At 38.6% G+C, this 20,105-nt stretch overlaps 1 protein-coding gene across 1 annotated transcript in view; it reads left to right on the top strand.

Annotated features, from left to right (window-relative positions):
* The window catches only part of LOC127129989 (uncharacterized), a 171,717-nt gene extending 151,959 nt beyond the window's left edge, over nt 1–19,758 (top strand). The window contains exon 3 of the mRNA XM_051059076.1: nt 19,688–19,758. Within this exon, the coding sequence (XP_050915033.1) occupies nt 19,688–19,758 (71 nt within the window). The remainder of the gene's footprint in view (nt 1–19,687) is intronic.
* The last annotated feature ends 347 nt before the right edge of the window (nt 19,759–20,105 follow it).

The following is a 20,105-nucleotide window of genomic DNA, read 5'->3' as shown; positions in this document are numbered from 1 at the left end:
ACGATTTAGAGTTGGCAGTTGTGGTATTTGTTCTGAAGTTATGGAGGCATTACTTGTACGGGTCAAGATTTGAGGTTTTCAGTGACCATAAAAGTTTAAAGTATTTGTTTGATCAGAAAGAGCTGAATATGAGACAGAGGAGATGGTTAGAGTTTCTGAAGGATTATGACTTTGGTTTGAATTACCATCCGGGTAAAGCAAACGTAGTGGCTGATGCATTGAGTCGGAAATCATTGCATATGTCTATGTTAATGGTTAAGGAATTGGATTTAATTGAGCAGTTTAGAGACTTGAGTTTGGTGTGTGAGAGTACTCACGATAGTGTTAAATTGGGAATGTTGAAGTTAACGAGTGGTATTCTGGATGAGATTAGAGAGGGTCAGAAATCCGATGTGCTTTTGGTTGATAAGTTAACTCTAGTGAATCAAGGTCGAGGTGGTGAATTCAGAGTTGATGAGAATGGTGTTTTGAAATTTGGTAATCGGGTGTGTATTCCGGATGTTACCGAACTTAAGAAGAGTATTCTTGAGGAAGGACATCGTAGTGGCCTGAGTATTCATCCTGGGGCTACGAAGATGTATCATGATTTGAAAAAGTTATTTTGGTGGTCGGGAATGAAAAGAGAAATTGCGAGTTTTGTTTATTCTTGTTTGACTTGTCAGAAGTCAAAGATTGAGCATCAGAAGCCGTCTGGGCTAATGCAACCGTTGGCTATTCCAGAGTGGAAGTGGGATAGTATCAGTATGGATTTTGTTTCTGGTTTACCGAGGACAATTAAGAATTTTGAAGCTATTTGGGTGATTGTTGACAGATTGACAAAATCGGCTCATTTCATTCCGATCAGAATGGATTATCCGTTAGAGAGATTAGCTGAGTTGTATATTGAGAAAATTGTAAGTTTGCATGGTATTCCGTCGAGTATTGTTTCGGACAGAGATCCTAGATTTACATCGAAGTTCTGGGAAGGTTTGCAGAGGGCTTTGGGAACTAAGCTGAGATTGAGTTCTGCATATCATCCGCAAACTGATGGTCAGACTGAGAGGACGATTCAGTCACTGGAGGATCTTTTGAGGGCTTGTGTTTTGGAAAAGGGAGGTGCTTGGGATTGTTATTTACCTTTGATTGAGTTTACTTACAACAATAGTTTTCATTCGAGCATTGGTATGGCATTGTTTAAAGCTTTGTATGGTAGGAGATGTCGGACACCTTTATGTTGGTATGAGTCCGGTGAGAGTGTTGTGGTTGGACCGGAGATTGTTCAACAAACTACGAAAAAGATTAAGATGATTCAGGAGAAGATTAGGATTGCTCAGAGTCGTCAGAAGAGTTATCACGACAAGAGGAGGAAGTCACTTGAGTTTCAAGAGGGAGATCATGTGTTTCTTCGTGTTACTCCGATAACTGGGGTTGGTCGAGCTTTGAAGTCGAAGAAGTTGACACCTCGATTTATTGGTCCTTATCAGATTTTGGAGAGGATAGGGGAGGTAGCCTATCGTATCGCTTTACCGCCGTCACTTGCGAATTTGCATGAGGTTTTTCATGTATCTCAGTTGAGGAGGTACATTCCTGATCCGTCGCATGTGGGCCAAGTAGATGATGTACAGGTGAGAGATAACCTGACTGTTGAAACATCACCTATGAGGATCGAGGATCGAGAGTTGAAGCAGTTGCGGGGTAAAGAGATTGCTTTGGTAAAGGTAGCCTGGGGAGGACCAGCAGGTGGCAATGTGACTTGGGAACTTGAGAGTCAGATGAAGGAGCCTTATCCAGAGTTATTCGCTTGAGGTATGTTTTCGAGGATGAAAACTCTTTTAGTGGGGGAGAGTTGTAACACCCCGATAAAATATGATAATTATTTAATTTAAGTTTAATAATATATTATGATGATAATATGAATGAGAGGTTATTATTCATATATATTATTATTAGTATATTTATTAATTTAATTAAATAATTGGAATATTATTGGATTATTATTATTGGAATAATAAAGTTGGAATTGGAACGATTGTTGGAATCGGTAAAGAGTCCCATTTATAAAAAGGGTTTTTCACGTGAAAGGAGAGAAGCGACTAAAAAGTGGAAAAAGGAGAAAAGAGAAGAAACTGAGAAAGGGAGAAGAAGAGGCTAGGGCTCAAGAGGAGAATTCACGATTGTTGAAGGTCAAAGAATCAATTGCCGGATTAACTCAGGTAAGGGGGGTTTATCATCGTTTAATGGGTATTATGGGTTAACATGTAATGGGTAGTAATAAGCCATTGAATTGACTCTAATCAGGATGATGAATGCAGCAAATTGTGAACTTATGGATGAATGAGATATGGGTTTATAATTGAAGAAAATTCGTAGGAATTAGATGTAACAAGGTTAGAAATTGTGAAATTGAATGGGTATGTTCTGTGTTAGATAATATGAACGAATGCTGTGTAAAAATTGGACTTTGGGAGGTTGGATCTGAGAAATCTCGTAGCAGAGAAAAACCCATAGCAGATCTGGAATTCTGGTTTCTGGTCATACGCGTATGACACTAGGCCATACGCGTATGAGATGGCCTGGAGGGGAGGAGAATGGTGCTGATACGCGTCATACGCGTGTACTTACCGTAGCCTGTGAGTGGTACGCGTATGGGGTGAGGCCATACGCGTATGAATGAAGAAGATGATGTTCTAACATAGTTTTGTCTCTGTTGGTACGCGTATGGGAGAAGTGGTACACGTATCATACGCGTATGAGACAGGCCATACGCGTATGGGCTTGGCTAGGAAATGTGCCATACGCGTATGGGCATGAGGCATACGCGTATGGGCAGAAGTTTGATTTTTTCTGAGCTGTTGTTGTGCAGTTTTGGTCGTTTCAGCTGAGTGATGTAATTTAGCTGATGCATTATATAGTAGCGATCATTTCCCGTTGTTTTGAGCAGTATAAGTATTAGTAGAGTGTGCTAATATTGTGATTTATTATTTGGCATGACATGATATGATTCTGTGATAAATATGTTGATGATGTATGATGGTATGCATAATGCTGTGAATATATCTATTATGTATGCAATTGTGAATGGACTGTTTATGGCTTAGAGTGTGAGCATATGTCCATTGTGGATTGTTGTTGATGTTTGCATGCTAGGTGATTTAGCGTGCATAACATGGCCTTTATGGTGGTAGCTAATTCCCATGGTGAGGAGTTAGTGAGTTGTTTATGGCTTAGAGTGTGAGCATATGTCCATTGTGGATTGTTGTTGATGTTTGCATGCTAGGTGTTTTAGCGTGCATAGCATGGCCTTTATGGTGGTAGCTAATTCCCATGGTGAGGAATTAGTGAGTGAGTCACTAGGTCTCAAATGAGTGGGACTAGTGAGCTTGGTAGCCGTATCTGGGTTTGATCGGTGAGGTTGAACTATGGGTTCACGAATAGTCGGTACGGCATGCATGGAGTCTCATTTCATAATGTATGTATGGCGTATAATATGAATGGATGTATTCTAATATTATACGTGTGTTTTGCATTTGTGTTTGTGTTAAGTATGATTATGAGTTGATGTTGCCGTTGCTGAATGTGTGATATGATTAGGGTGATGAATGTGTTAATTTACTTAACATTACATGATATTTTATAATGCTTATTATATCGATTGAGGAACTCACCCTTACAACTATGTTTCAGGTAACGAGCAGTGATTGAGTAGAAGCTAGTGCTTGGAGTCTAGTGTAGTTCCTTAGTGAGTCATGCTCTGGTATATGTAACATCGGGACGGGATGTTTTACTTTGTTCTCATTTTTGGTTGTTGAACAATTTTACATGTAATGTGTTACATGGTTCGAATGTTGTTAGATTTCTATCCGCTGCGAATTGTGCAATGTTTTATTTTGATTAATAAATGAGCATGACAAGTTATTTGGTGATTGGTGTGAAGTGTCAAGTGTGACACCCTGAAATTGCATATCTACTCTGATTCATATTTTGTTGTTTTAATTAATTATTGGGGTATTTTAGAAGGGTGTTACACGAACCGGCCGAGGTTCATCTGATTTACATTCTGAAACATAAGATGAAAATCAACTGGCCGTACTACATTGCCAGTAGAATGTTTGGGCTACGTGATTCCGGACGAGGAACGGCTCTTGCCTACGGATCCTTCATTCAAGAGGTCCTCACTGCAGCCAACGTCAATCATCCGACTTTCCCGTACACTTCCATCTCATCTGACAAAGAGTTTAGCACAAAAACTATGTCTATGATGGGATATCTTTGGTGCAATGAGCGGAGAATGTATAAGTTTATTCGCAGAGCAAATATTCCTGCAGATGATGACAGTGATGAAAGCGAAGAACAAGAAGATGACGAGGAAAATGAAGAAGAGGACGCCAGGAACGATTTTGATCACAATGGTGGAGATGATAATCCTCCACCCGTTGACACTCACGACTACTCGGACTCCGCTTGGGCTCAGCAGTCGCATTCAACTGAAGAAGATGTTCCACGCTGGGGTGGCTGGGGTGAATGGCAACATACGGGCTGGTCAACTCAACGTCAATTCTACCAGCCGTATCACCAAGATGAAGAAGAATCTCCTCCGTCCCCTCCACAGCAAGCAGAATCTTCCGAAATTTTGAATATGATGCACAATATGCAGATAGCTCAACAGTCCTTCATGCAAGCTCAAGATGAGCGCTATGCTCATATCAACGAGCAACTTCAAGCCCAAAATGAGCGTCTCGACTCCTTCTCTACAAGCATGAATGACCGGTTAGCAACCTTTTCGGCTTCATTTGAACTTCAGGAAAGGTCGATCGACGAGAGTCTCAAGCATCTGAACGGTGTCACCGAATACCTTTCATCTCTGGCTGACCCTTAAAAAAACCCGGGCATTTGTTATCATCCAGGACACCGCCACTAGGACATAGACATTCACATGCACTGTGTAGTTGATTGTTATTTTGAATGTATTTCTATGTTTTACTTGTTTTTTAATAAATGACTATTGCTCAGAAATGACATTGGTGTGTTATTATTATCTGTTTATGTTATTTCCTGTGAAATTTCCTTGTTATCTTGAATAATCACTTTGTCTCTCTTTTTGATGTTGTCAAAGGGGGAGAAAAGTGCACAAAGCAGGCAGACAAAAATGCCCACAACTAACAGTCGCTTTCTGCAGATAGCCTTAGATTACAAAAGAAAGGGGGAGTGTGCAAAATGTGTCAATACTGCATGCTGTTTGTCACGTTGACTTATACAGGTTGTCATCATCAAAAAGGGGGAGTATGTAAAGACAAAGAGTCAGACAACATACGATCGCAAGTTTCGATGATGATAAAAGACCATCATGCACGTCTACAAACAAATGCAACACATTACCCATCATATCCTTTTCTACCTTTGTCTAAACCTATTATAATGATTAAAAACACATGTGGACAAAGTGTGATCATGACGAAATGCATGAAAATCACAAAACACAGTTTTATCCAGATTTGAAGGCCTTGAGTCGACCATAGGGGTCAGCTCAAAGCTCACGGGTCAGCACAAAGCTCAGCTAAACTGGAGATTGGTCAGTGCATGCTTCTTTGCGTCGACCATAAGGGTCGGCGCATAACTCACGGGTTAGCGCAAAAATCCCTTGAGTCGACCAGAGGTCAGCGCATGGCATAATAATGCTATCCTGGGTCAACGCATGGAACCATGGGTCGACCATAGGGGTCGGCGCATCACTCACGGCTCAGCGCACGCCGACCTATGGTCGACCGCTCGTGCGTAAACTCAGTTTTATGAGTTATTTCCACTGTTTGAAAGTCTGTTATTTTTGGTTGGTTTGCCAGTTACTATATATAGAAGTCAAAACACTTTTACTAACTAACATTTGCCAATTTGAGTTCAAGTGTTCAAGGAAACAAGAAAGAGTGAAAAAGGTGTCCAAGACTCATCATCTTCATCTTCAACATTTCACAACACATCATCTGCACACAATTACTTTTGATGTGGTTCGTGATCGATTAAAGGTGATAAGGTTCGAAGCTGTGATCGAAGAATCAAGTTCGAGTTGAAGCTTGTGGCAGGTTCTTTCTTGAATAAAACCGTTAGGGTTTTGTCCTCCAATACGGGATTGTGTTTGGGGGTTTTTGGACGAATCGCTTCATCAATATTCAGCCGAGCGAAGGTGATTGAGAAGAGGAAGTCTTCATCAGTCTAGTAGCGGATTCGGTGGCATTGAAGTGAAGGATTCGGGTTCGACTCGTTGTGTTTGAGATCAGCCGGGCCGAGGGTTTGAAGAACGGAAGATTCTTCAACAAAGGGGCTGGAATCGGAGGTCTAGCAACAACGATCGAAGGTCTTGATTCATCTTGAATCAAGGAGCAAGGATAGGAAGCATCATTCAACACATTGGAAGTTTTGTTATTTACATGCTTTGCAATCCTTGTATAAACGATTAAATTTCACAGGTGATATCTAATTAATCATCTCAATTCTAATTTTAGAATTGAGGGCAGACGTACCCCGAAGCGAGGACGGAGGGGGAACTGCCTCATCAAATCTCTGTCTTCTTTAATTTTCTGCATAAGTGCTTTTCAGCTTAAAAATTAAGTGATTTTAGTTTAAGCAATTTTACCAAACGTTGATATAAGTTGAGTAAGAAACTAAAACTGCTGTTTGAATACAAAGTACAATAGTTTATTGTACTAGATAAATTTGAATTACTTACTCAACTCAAATATCTCTTGGAGTGTATGCACACCAAGTGTTTGTGAATTTGCATAAGCCAAAGTTGTCTTAAGTTTGCACTCAGTTTAATTTGGTATTTTGGATCATTGGAACTAGGCTTGCTAGTTAGTGAAATATATCAATTGAGTGTGAAAATAGTGTAGTGATTAGTATTTCATTTTATCTCTAATCCATTAGCTTAACGCATATCCGGTTTTCCAATAACGGTTCGTTTTAGACTAAAATTTTCTCTCGGCCGCTTTCGCATTCAAAACAAATTTTTAAAACCAATTTTCTCTCAAATTGGTAGCGCCGACTCAAGTTTTTAATTGGGATCTATTCAACCCCCCCCCCCTTCTAGATCCGTGCCATAGTCTAACATCCCACACTCTTTCAGATGGGTATCAAACTCTAGGATTAAATACTCATCACTTCGATCTGATCGAAGAGTTTTAATATTCTTACCTAGTTTGTTAGGTTTCACCCTTTTGTATTAATGTTATTAATAGGCATTTCAAGATCAAGGACATATAGTCCATTGTACATTTGTGCAGTAGCATTGAATATATCATTCAAATAAATTGAGCAACAATTGTTCTTTATTATGAATGAAAAATCGAACTTGTCCAAACAAGAAACGGAAATAATATTCCTGCTAATTGCTGGTACATAATAACAGTTCTCTAACTGAATTATTAAACCACTAGGTAAAGTCAATTCATAAGTTCCTACGGCTAAGGCAGCAACCTTTGCTCCATAGCCAACTCGTAGGTCGACTTCACCTTTTGCCAAATCTCTACTCCATTTTAGTTGCTGCACATTTGTACAAATGTGAGAAATGCATCCAGTATCTGATACCCATGATGCAGAAGTAGATAAATTAATAACAAAAATACCTGAAGTTGAAGTCTCTACTCCATTCTTCTTATCTTCCAGGTACTTTGGGCAGTTCCTCTTCCAGTGTCCGGTCTTACCGCAATGGAAGCAGGTGCCTTCTTTTGCTATTCCTCCACTAGGCTTCAAAGCAGCAGTGGGTCTGGGATTGGCAACTTCCTTGTCCTTCCCCTTATCACTCTGCTTAGTGGGCCTTTTGTTCTGTCTCTTTCCATTTCCGATCATCAGAATGGACTTCCCTTTTGACTTCAGATTCTGCTCGGCAATTCTTAAGATGGCGAGCAGTTCAGGAAGAGATTTGTCCATATCAATCATATTGAAATTTAGGACAAATTGATTGAAACTATCTGGCAACGATTGCAAGACCAAATCAGTTGCAAGTTCCTTTTCGAGGGGAAAACCCAATCTCTCAAGGTTTTCCACATACCCAATCATCTTGAGTACATGGGGACCTACAGGGGCTCCCTCAGCTAACTTGCTTTGAAAAAGGGCTTTTGAAACTTCAAACCTCTCATGCCTTGCTTGCTCTTGATAGAGCAACTTCAGGTGTTCGATCATATCGAATGCTGACATGTTCTCATGTTGCTTTTGCAATTTTGAGTTCATGGTAGCCAGTATGAGACAAGCAGTTTCATTGGCATCATCGACATGCTTCTTATAAGCATCTCTTTCTGCCTTAGGTGCAGAACTAGGAGGTTCCTCTTCAGGAACAGGTGTCTCCAAGACAAACAACTTTTTATCATGTTTGAGGACAATCCTCAGGTTTCGGTGTCAATCCAGAAAATTTGTCCCCACTCTTGCTTCTAAACATATATAATAAAATTATATAATTAAGTTTGACTCATCGTTTTAGCAGTTGGATATTACAATTATCCCATCGCACCTTAACTAATACAAAACATGCACCTCGCGTAGGCGAAACCTACATTATCCGTACTTATGTTGCTTAAAGATGATAAGAATTTTTTATGAATCCGCTGCGTGATGATTTTATGAAGTTGAATTATTGGAGTGAATGACATTATTTTGTCGAATTAAGAAAAGTGTTACATATTGTTGTGATTCCTTAAAGTGGAAATTGTTTAAAGTTGAACATGTAATATTCCATTTATAGAAAATTTTACGACTCTGATTTTGTTGTTATAACTCGTGGGTAGAAAATGGGGTGTTACATTAGTGGTATCAGAGCGACTGACCACTGACCCGAATAACGGTAACCGACTACTTCTCAGGATTACCTGCACGTTGTCACATAAGGACAACATTCAACAGAAGGGGTGAGTTACAATAATTATAATCAGTATATGAAAAACAATACAATAACGTGATGATTTTATGAAGTTGAATTATTGGAGTGAATGACATTATTTTGTCGAATTAAGAAAAGTGTTACATATTGTTGTGATTCCTTAAAGTGGAAATTGTTTAAAGTTGAACATGTAATATTCCATTTATAGAAAATTTTACGACTCTGATTTTGTTGTTATAACTCGTGGGTAGAAAATGGGGTGTTACAATACTAGTCTTGATGAGTGCTAAAACTTGGAAAGCAAACATATATAATATTCTCATAATTTGTTTAGTTAAGTTTGACCCATTGTTTTAACAGTTGGATATTACAATTATCCCATCGCACCTTACTAATATATAAATCATGCACCTCGCGTAGGCGAAACCTACATTATCCGATATTAGTCTTGATGAGTGTTAAAACTTGGAAAGCATAAACTTAATATTTAATTTGAGGGAATTGCAATTTTTTCTGATCTCACCGGCTTGTTTATATAAACCGTCTCTCACATGCATCAACATACATTCACATGCATCAACATACATACATACATAATGAAACAGTTATGGCCCCTAGCGCAATTGTTCTCCCAAGCCAATGAGAGAACCTAAGCTAACCTAACAACGATCTAAGCTTCTCCAAGCAAGATCTTCAAGGTTGTCCTCTTTTGGCATTGACTTCTTTGCTTTCTTCATATCATTACTTTACATAAAAGAAACTCGTTTTACATACGAGGGAGTGAGATGAGAAAAGAAGTTACATTTGGGAGATTAAGAGAGAGGCACGACACGCAGGTCGTATTTTAAAAACCCAAAGCAAAATAAAGGAAAACTAAGGCCATAACCGATCACCACAAGACAATAATAAACACTTTATTATTATTATTAATTCCTTTAATTAATTAAAATCAAATTAAATTTCGACGACCGATCACACTACGCAGAGTTAGCCGGGGGTCCGCTGCTCGAAAATTTTAATGAACAATTCATTTAAAATTGACGTCGTTTTTCTTATCAACACTTGATACTTCAAAGCACTTTTTCTAGCCGAACGGGTGAATTTTTTCTTGCGTTAACCGGTTAACCATATGCGTTAACCGGTTAACACTGTTAGAAAACTTTTAGAAAATTCTTTTCTGCCTTGCGTTAACCGGTTAACCATATGCGTTAACCGGTTAACACTGTTGAAAAATTTCTTGGAAAACTGTTTTCCGCCTTGTGTTAACTGGTTAACCAAATACGTTAACCGGTTAACACTGTTTGAAAATTAAAAAAAATTATTTCGTATTGCGTTAACCGGTTAACCATACGCGTTAACCGATTAACACTGTTCGGAAAAGTGTTTAGAACGCACAACTCTTGTGCAGTCAAGCCCCAATCGCATAACTCTCTGACAACACAACCCTTGTGCCGTCACTAACCCTGATGCACCAATTTCAGACCGTCAAACACATCTCGATTGTTAATTCAGTATGATTGATCAACACGTCATTGCTTCACCATACTAGTGTCGGATCAAGAAGCAAACGACCATTGATCGCTCAAAGGAAAACAATCATTGAGGGTTTGAATGAACGAAACGAGAACACTATATCATATATAATGTATTTTGCATCAGGATTACATATATCACATATATGTAACTTGATCGATCTCAATTTAACCTTTGATTCATTCTGTCTTTAATCATATTATTACAGAACAAAAACAGTTATCAGATTCATGGTTTCGTAAGTGGCTCTGATACCACTGAAGGAGAATTGCCATCCAAGGCGCAGCGGAATTTAAAAATTTCTCCATTTAGTGATCCTTACGAATGGGCATGATCAGTGATAGAATCGTTACCTCTTGTGGCGATTCAAACCTTTGGTGCAGATCTCTGATAATGATCAAAACCTTTGATACAGATCCACAGGGCGACCACGAACGTTGAATGATGACAACGTCTCTACTCAGTCCACACGAACGGATTACTTCAATCGCAGTGCTAGCTGTTATGAATGAAGGCTTTGATTGAGAAAGAGATACGAAATTCCAACTCTTCAGTTGTGTTTTCTGTCTCAGTGAGTTCTTCTGAGTGGAGTGACAATGCTTCTACCCAAGGGGTTCTATTTATAGAACCACTTGTGTGGTCTTCAAGCTAAAAAGCCCACTTAAGTGCATTTTGGCCCATATCTCATAATATGCCAAAATCACTTAAGTATTTGGTACCTTACCATATTTCGTATTCCACTTAAGTGCACCGTACCTTACGGTGTTCCTTAGTTACTCTATCTCTCATCAATCCGTCCTTTGTGTGTGACCCTGTAGGTTTTCGCGACGTTGGCAATTATATTAAATCACGCATTTAACATAATAAATAGTGAGCGGTATCTAGCAACACATTACTGCTACCCAAGTCACGAAAATGTCATGTGATCTGACAAAACCTCCTGTGATAATAATTATGTGTATAATTACCCCTTTGCCCTTATGTCTATATTGAACACAAGGTATAGACCGTGTCACCCTTGTCCAGTTCAATATTGGGCCCATAGACATTTATCCTGTTACGCAGGATTGGCAAATTCCATCTAGGACACTCATGTCCCTCAGCATGCTTCGTGGAGTACCCATCAACTGTCTTTATGGTTATCCAGTTACGGACAACGTTGGATCAGCAATAAAGCACTTGACTCTACATCTAGGATCCATACTGGTTTCAGGTCGAAGAGTGGTATACACTATTATCACCATGAGAATAACTTATGACACTTTGCATAACTTTCTATATAGTATTCTCATAGCGGGTCAATCCGGTATAAATATTACTCCTAATATTCATACCTATGTTTAAGACTTGATAACTCTTTATCCATGATCCATGAGATGTGATCATCATTCTACAAACATAATAGTCTTAATGCTTTAATGTTATCCCACTTCACATTAAAGCTCGACTACGGATACTTTAAGAACAGTGCCCTTATGTTTAATGTGTTCTCATGATTAAGTCACACTTAATACATTAAACGGACTATCTATTCTAGGGAGTTTATTAATCAACCATAATAAAGAAAATGCCTTTTATTATTAATAAATAATTTGATACAAGTACCAAAAGTATTGGCCTCTAGGGCTTACACCAACACATATTTAATTAAAGGCCTAATTAAATATGTTATTGATACTTATATTTTCATTAATTCTTATGTAGATTACCATGACAACAAACACCTCTAACAACATCTTGCGATCAATCCTTGACAAGGAAAAATTGTCTAGGACAAATTTCCTGGATTGGCACCGAAACCTGAGGATTGTCGTCAAACATGATAAAAAGCTGTATGTCTTGGAGAAACCTGTTCCTGAAGCGGAACCTCCTAGTTCTGCACCTAAGGCAGAAAGAGATGCTTATAAGAAGCATGTCGATGATGCCAATGGAACTGCTTGTCTCATGCTAGCTACCATGAACTCAGAATTGCAAAAGTAACATGAGAACATGGCAGCATTCGATATGATCGAACACCTGAAGATGCTCTATCAAGAGCAAGCAAGGCATGAGAGGTTTGAAGTTTCAAAAGCCCTTTTTCAAAGCAAGTTAGCTGAGGGAGCCCCTGTAAGTCCCCATGTGCTCAAGATGATTGGGTATGTGGAAAACCTTGAAAGGTTGGGTTTTCCCCTCAGAAAGGAACTTGCGACTGATTTGATCTTGCAATCGTTGCCAGATAGATTCAGTCAATTTGTCCTAAATTTCAATATGAATGACATGGACAAATCGCTTCCTGAACTGCTAGGCATGTTAAGAACAACTGAGCAGAATCTGAAGACAAAAGGGAAGTCCATTCTGATGATCGGAAATGGAAAGAGACAGAACAGAAGGCCCACCAAGCAGGGTGATAAAGGGAAAGGCAAGGAAGTTGCCAAACCCAGACCCACTGTTGCTGCTTTGAAGCCTAGTGGAGGCATAGCAAAGGCAGGCACCTACTTCCATTACGGTAAGACCTGACACTGGAAGAGAAACTGCCCAAAGTACCTGGAAGATACGAAGAATGGAGTAGAGACTTCAACTTCAGGTATTTTTGTAATTGAAATAAATTTATCTACTTCTACATCATGGGTATTAGATACTGGATATGGTTCTCACATTTGTACAAATGTGAAGGGGCTAAAAAGAAGTAGAGATTTGGCAAAAGGTGAAGTTGACCTACGAGTTGGCAATGGATCAAAGGTTGCTGCTTTAGCCGTAGTAACTTATGTATTAACTTTACCTAGTGGTTTAATAATTCAGTTAGAGAACTGTTATTATGTACCTGCAATTAGCAGGAATATTATTTCCATTTCTTGTTTGGACAAGTTTGGTTTTTCATTTATAATAAAGAACAATTGTTGCTCAATTTATTTGAATGATATATTCTATGCTACTGCACAAATGAGCAATGGACTGTATTTCCTTGATCTCGAAATGCCTATATATAACATTAATACTAAAAAGATGAAACCTAACGAGTTAAATCCAACTTACATTTGACATTGTCGATTAGGCCACATAAATGAGAAACGCATTTCCAAACTCCATAAAAATGGACTCTTGGACTCTTTTGATTATGAATCATATGAGACATGCAGATCTTGTTTAATTGGAAAGATGACAAAGTCTCCATTCACAGGAAAAGGTGAAAGAGCGAATGATCTTTTGGGCCTAATACATAGTGATGTATGTGGACCACTGAACATACCAGCCAGAGGAGGTTTTCAGTACTTCATCACATTCACTGATGATTTCAGTAGATATGGTTATGCGTATTTAATGAAACACAAATCAGAGTCCTTTGAAAAGTTCAAGGAATTCAAGAATGAAGTACAAAATGAACTAGGTAAGAATATTAAAACTCTTCGATCAGATCGAGGTGGTGAGTATTTAAGCCTAGAGTTTGATGACCATCTGAAAGAGTGTGGGATCCTATCCCAACTTACTCCTCCTGGAACACCCCAATGGAATGGTGTATCTGAGAGAAGAAATCGAACCCTGTTAGACATGGTCCGATCCATGATGAGTCACGTCGATCTTCCAAACTCCTTTTGGGGACATGCACTATTGACAGCAGCTTACACACTTAACCGTGTTCCATCCAAAAAGGTTGAGAAGACACCATATGAGATATGGAGTGGTAAGAAACCACATATGACTTACATAAAGATTTAGGGTTGCGAGGTTTATATGAAACGACAATTTTCAACTAAGCTTGAGCCCAAATCTGACAAATGCTTATTTGTGGGGTATCCTAAAAAACAAGAGGGTATTACTTCTACAATCCTTCTGAGGGCAAAGTGTTTGTCGCTCGAACTGGAGTTTTCCTAGAAAAGGATTTTATTTCCAAAGGAACCAGTGGGAGGAAAGTAGAGCTTGAAGAAATTCAAGAATCACAAAGCATAGATACACCTATGGAGGAATTAGAGCAGGAAACGCAAGAAGTTGTGGAAGAGCAACCTGCTCAAGTAGAACAAGACCAGCGTAGGTCAAGCAGGATATGTCAACTACCTGAGAGATATGGATATCTCATAACTGATCAAGGTGATGTATTACTCATGGATCAAGATGAGCCTGTGACCTACCAAGAGGCCATAACTGGTCCCGAGTCTGAGAAGTGGCTAGAAGCCATGAAATCTGAAATGGATTCCATGTACACAAACCAAGTTTGGACCTTGGTAGAGCCTCCTGTAGGAGTTAACCCTATAGGATGCAAGTGGGTCTTCAAAAAGAAGACTGACATGGATGGTAAGGTACATACCTATAAGGCAAGACTGGTTGCAAAAGGATATAAACAAATTCATGGGATTGACTATGATGAAACCTTTTCACCAGTTGCAATGCTTAAATCTATTCGGATTTTACTTGCTATCGCTGCATATCATGATTATGAAATATGGCAGATGGATGTCAAAACTGCTTTCCTTAATGGAAATCTTCTTGAGGATGTGTACATGACACAGCCTGAAGGATTTGACATACCAGAGGAAGCCCAAAAGATATGTAAGTTACAAAGATCAATCTATGGATTGAAGCAAGCTTCCAGAAGCTAGAATCTTCGTTTTGATGAAACAGTAAAACAATATGGATTCACCAAGAACGAAGATGAGCCTTGTGTCTACAAGAAGGTTAGTGGGAGCATGATCGCTTTCCTGGTATTATATGTAGATGACATATTACTCATTGGAAACGATATCCCTACCCTACAACAAGTAAAGTCTTGGTTGGGGAAATGCTTTTCTATGAAGGACCTAGGTGAAGCAGCCTATATATTAGGAATCAGAATCTATAGAGATAGATCATAAAAACTGCTTGGCCTAAGTCAGAGTACATACATAGACAAAGTGTTGAGACGCTTTAATATGCATGATTCCAAGAAAGGATTCATACCTATGCAACATGGCATGTGTCTATCAAAAACACAATCCCCTTTAACTAAGGAAGAAAGGGATCGCATGAATAAGATTCCATATGCATCTGCAATAGGATCTATCATGTATGCCACGTTATGTACTCGATCAGATGTCTCGTATGCTTTAAGTGCAACGAGTAGGTACCAGTCTGATCCTGGTGATGCTCACTGGGTAGCTGTCAAGAATATCCTTAAGTATTTAAGAAGGATTAAGGACTCATTCTTGATATATGGAGGTCAGGAAGAGTTGGCTGTAATTGGATACACCGATGCTAGCTTCCAGACATATAAGGATGACTTTAGATCGCAATCTGGTTATGTGTTTTGCTTAAACGGTGGCGCTGTGAGCTGGAAAAGTTCAAAGCAAGATACAGTTGCTGATTCTACAACTGAGGTCGAGTATATTGCTGCCTCAAGTGCAGCAAAGGAAGCTGTTTGGATCAAAAAAAAGTTCATTAGTGAACTTGGCATAGTTCCTAGCATTGTGGATCCCATTGGTCTCTACTGTGATAACAATGGTGCTATCGCACAAGCCAAGGAGCCTAGATCTCACCAACGATCCAAACACATACTTAGGCGTTATCATCTCATTCGAGAGATAATAGATATAGGAGATGTGAAAATATGCAGAGTACCTACAGTTGACAATATTGCTGACCCACTGACAAAGCCTCTTGCGCAGCAGAAGCATGATGGCCATACTAGATCTATGGGTATTAAGGGTATGCCTGATTGGCTCTAGTGCTAGTGGGAGATTGTTGGTGTAAGCCCTAGAGGCCAATACTTTTGGTACTTGTATCGAATTATTTATTAATAATAAAAGGCTTTTTCTTTATTATGTTTGTTTAATAAAGTCCCTAGAATAGCTAGTCTGGTTAATGTATCAAGTATGACTTAATCATGAGATCACATTAAACATAAGGACACTATTCTTAAAGTATCCGTAGTCGAGCTTTATTGTGAAGTGGGATGACATTAAAGCATTAAGACTATTATGTATATAGACTGATGATCATATCTCATGGATCATGGATAAGGAGTTATCAAGTCTTAAACATAGGTATGAATATTAAGAGTAATATTTATACCGGATTGACCCGCTATGAGAATACTATATAGAAAGTTATGCAAAGTGTCATAAGTTATTCTCATGGTGATAATGGTGTATACCACTCTTCGACCTGAAACCACTATGGACCCTAGATGTAGAGTCGAGTGCTTTATTGCTGATCAAACATTGTCCGTAACTGGATAACCATAAAGACAGTTGATGGGTACTCCACGAAGCATGCTGAGGGACATGAGTGACCTAGATGGAATTTGCCCATCCTGCGTAACAGGATAAATGTCTATGGGCCCAATATTGAACTGGACAAGGATGACACAGTGTATGCCTTGTGTTCAATATAGACATAAGGGCAAAAGGGTAATTATACACATAAGTATTATCACAGAAGGAATTGTCAGATCACATGACATTTTCGTGTCTTGGGTAGCAGTGATGTGTTGCTAGATATCGCTCACTGTTTATTATGTTAAATACGTGATTTAATATAATTGCCAACGCCGCGAAAACCTACAGGGTCACACACAAAGGACGGATTGATGAGAGATAGAGTAACTAAGGAACACCGTAAGGTACGGTGCACTTAAGTGAGTTATAGAACATCGTAAGGTACGGTGTACTTAAGTAGAATACGAAATATGGTAAGGTACCAAGGGCTTAAGTGATTTTAGGCATATTATAAAATATGGGCCAAAATACACTTAAGTGGGCTTTTAGCTTGAAGCCCACACAAGTGGTTCTATAAATAGAACCCTTGTGCAGAAGCATTAATTTCGGTTGCTTTATTTTCGTTTTCTTTCTTTCTCTCTCTCTCACTCAAAGCCTTCATTCGTACCAGCTAGCACTGAGATTGAAGGAATCCGTTCGTGTGGACTGAGTAGAGACGTTGTCGTCGTTCAACATTCGTGATCGCTCCGTGGATCTGCATCAAAGGTTTTGATCGTCACAAGAGATCTGCACCAAAGATTTCAATCGTCACAAGAGGTAAATATTCTATCACTGATCATGACCATTCGTAAGGATCTCTAAAGGAGAAAATTTTAATTTCCGCTGCGTTTTGGATCGCAATTCTCCTTCAAAACGTGTATCCATCAAAGTTATATCTCTTTCAAAAACCTTTAAAATGGTCACAAATTTGACCATCATTTGGATTTGGGATGAGAGAGTTATGCATTTTTGAAGTTGAGGAAAATCACTTGTTCAATGGTATTGGTCCAAAGTGACCTATAATGTATCCTCATATCACATGCTCATAAAAGTTGAATTAGCTCTCACTCCAAACATCAAAGTTAAAGTAGACATCTTTAATTTTATTATGCAACTTGGAAATCTTTCATCTCATAAAAATTGAGAAAGTTATGGCCTTAGGAAGTTGACAATCAAATTAGGGATTAGACAAAATGACCTATAATGTTTCAACATAAAAAATGACTTTCCAAGAAAAACTAGATCTATACCTAAACATGAAAGTTTTTTGGAATGTCATTTAGAGTAACGTTTCTCTTGGAATCATTTTCATATGATGAAAATTATAGGAGATAGGGTCTAAGGAGACCCAGTTTTGATTAGATGAATTCATCTGGCTAACTACCATCAACCAACTTGCTAACTTGCAATTCTCTTGACTTTTAGGACTCATGGGAGATCATATATGCATAAGATGATGAAATTTGAAGTGTCCCTTGAGATATTTAATCAATTGGTGAGGAAGCTTGTTGAAGAAGTTACTCAAGATACCCAGATGAACTAGGGTTTCCAAAGCAAACCAACTCCAAACTCTAGAAGAAAACTTAATCAAAATGAAATTTAGAGATCATTGGGACTCATATATGATGTCTAGAGCCATTGTATATCATTCCTTGGTTGAGCTTTTCTTAGCAATGAGGGTCTTAAACCCTAGATGTGAACTTCATAGATCAATGGTGATCATGCCCTACCTACAAAAGAGTTAGACAAATACAAAGACATATTTTTAGCATTTTGGTTAGTGAATGATAAAATACAAGTATGATACAATCACATAGTGCTTGGTGATCTCACCCAATGCAAACCCAATGAAAGAGGGGTAAGGAGGATGCCAAGGTATGATCTCAATGATAATGCATATGATGAGGTAGCATGAGGGATCATAGGGTCAAAATTGGGGCCTTACAGTTCCGTTACAACAGTTTGTGTTGGTATCAGTAGAACTTTGATTCCCCACAAGTCGCCCTTAGATTCGCTCTCAATCAGAGTTTCCTCCTGGTTTCTGAGAAACTATTGGTGTTTGTTTTCCTATAGGGTTGTCTCCCATTTGAAATGGTGTTGACCTAAAAATTCCCCACATAATTGGTAGCGTTTTCCTCGGCAAACCTCCTCTCTTCTTCCCCAACTAGGGTTGAGCCTTTGAGATGTTGATCTTTTCTCCAGGAGTTGTTTCCCTCTTTTGTGGATTGGCTAGGATTGGTATCGATGATTCATATCAGTGACATTTTGTATCCTTTGTGATCCTTTTGTCAGTATAATCATCATATATATATATATATATATATATATATATATATATATATATATATATATATATATATATATATATATGTATATATATATATATGCATATACACTTATGTAACTTCATTATTGCACCATTACACCTAGTGATTCATTCTTGTAATTTGATTCTCTATTATGGTGGTACTTTATCCCCATACAAGTCTAGTGTGTCTGTCCTTCTTCAATTGTAGAGTGTCAGCCCCTTAAGTAGAAAGACTTTAACCTTTCTCCTTTCCCCACTGAGTTATTTTCTCGTGGATGACTATTATTTCAGCTTCCTCTCCAGTTTTTTATCTGGATGGAACCACTCCCCTTGAGTTATATCCTCATCGGTTTAAGTCTTGATTGACCGTTTCTTTCTAGATCTTACCTAGATAGATATTTTTGGTCCCCTAAGAGTCTATTACCTAGTAACTGGTAATATTCTTCTTAGTTTGCAATTTGTTTCTTCTCGTCCAATGCCCGGAAAAAGTAACCCCTTTTTCTCCCTAGCGGGTTCGTTTTTACGTTTCCTTAGGAAGTATATCCTTGATATGTTCATCCTAATCGATGACGGATATTTTCTTCCCTTTCAGAGTCTATCCTTGATATGTTCATCCTAGCCGGTGACAGATATTCTCTCTTTGATGGTATTCTACCCAGTAAAAAGGTAGTTGTAATTCCTATTTGTTTTCCCAGAGATTTAATCCTTGATATGTTCATCCTAACCGATGACGGGTTTCCTTCTCTTTGCAATCTTCTACCAAGTAACCGGTAGTTATAAATACTACTTTTTCTCCCTTTGCAGAGTTTATTCTTGATATGTTCACTTTAATCGATGAAGGATATTCTCTTTGTGGTCTTATATCTAGTAACTGATAATATAATCCATAGTCTTTCCCTCGGAGTCTATCCTTGATATGTTCATCCTAACCGGTGACGGATATTCTCTTTGATGGTATTCTATCCAGCATTTGATAGATGTAATTCCTACTTTTTGTTTGGGCGGTTTATCCTTGATATGTTCATCCTAACCAATGATGGATATCCTCCTTAACATCCCCAGGAAAGTCTATCCTTGATATGTTCATCTTAGTCGATGATGGATTTTCTTTCCGCAGAGTCTATCCTTGATATGTTCACTTTAAATATTGACGTATATTTTCTCCTTTTTGGTCTTCTTCCCAGTAACTGGTAGTTGTAAATCCTATTTTCAGCTTTTCCCC

The sequence above is a fragment of the Lathyrus oleraceus genome, chromosome 3, assembly GCF_024323335.1.
Source record: "Lathyrus oleraceus cultivar Zhongwan6 chromosome 3, CAAS_Psat_ZW6_1.0, whole genome shotgun sequence".
Lineage (NCBI taxonomy): Eukaryota > Viridiplantae > Streptophyta > Magnoliopsida > Fabales > Fabaceae > Lathyrus > Lathyrus oleraceus.
This window is presented reverse-complemented; position numbering and strand designations above follow the sequence as displayed.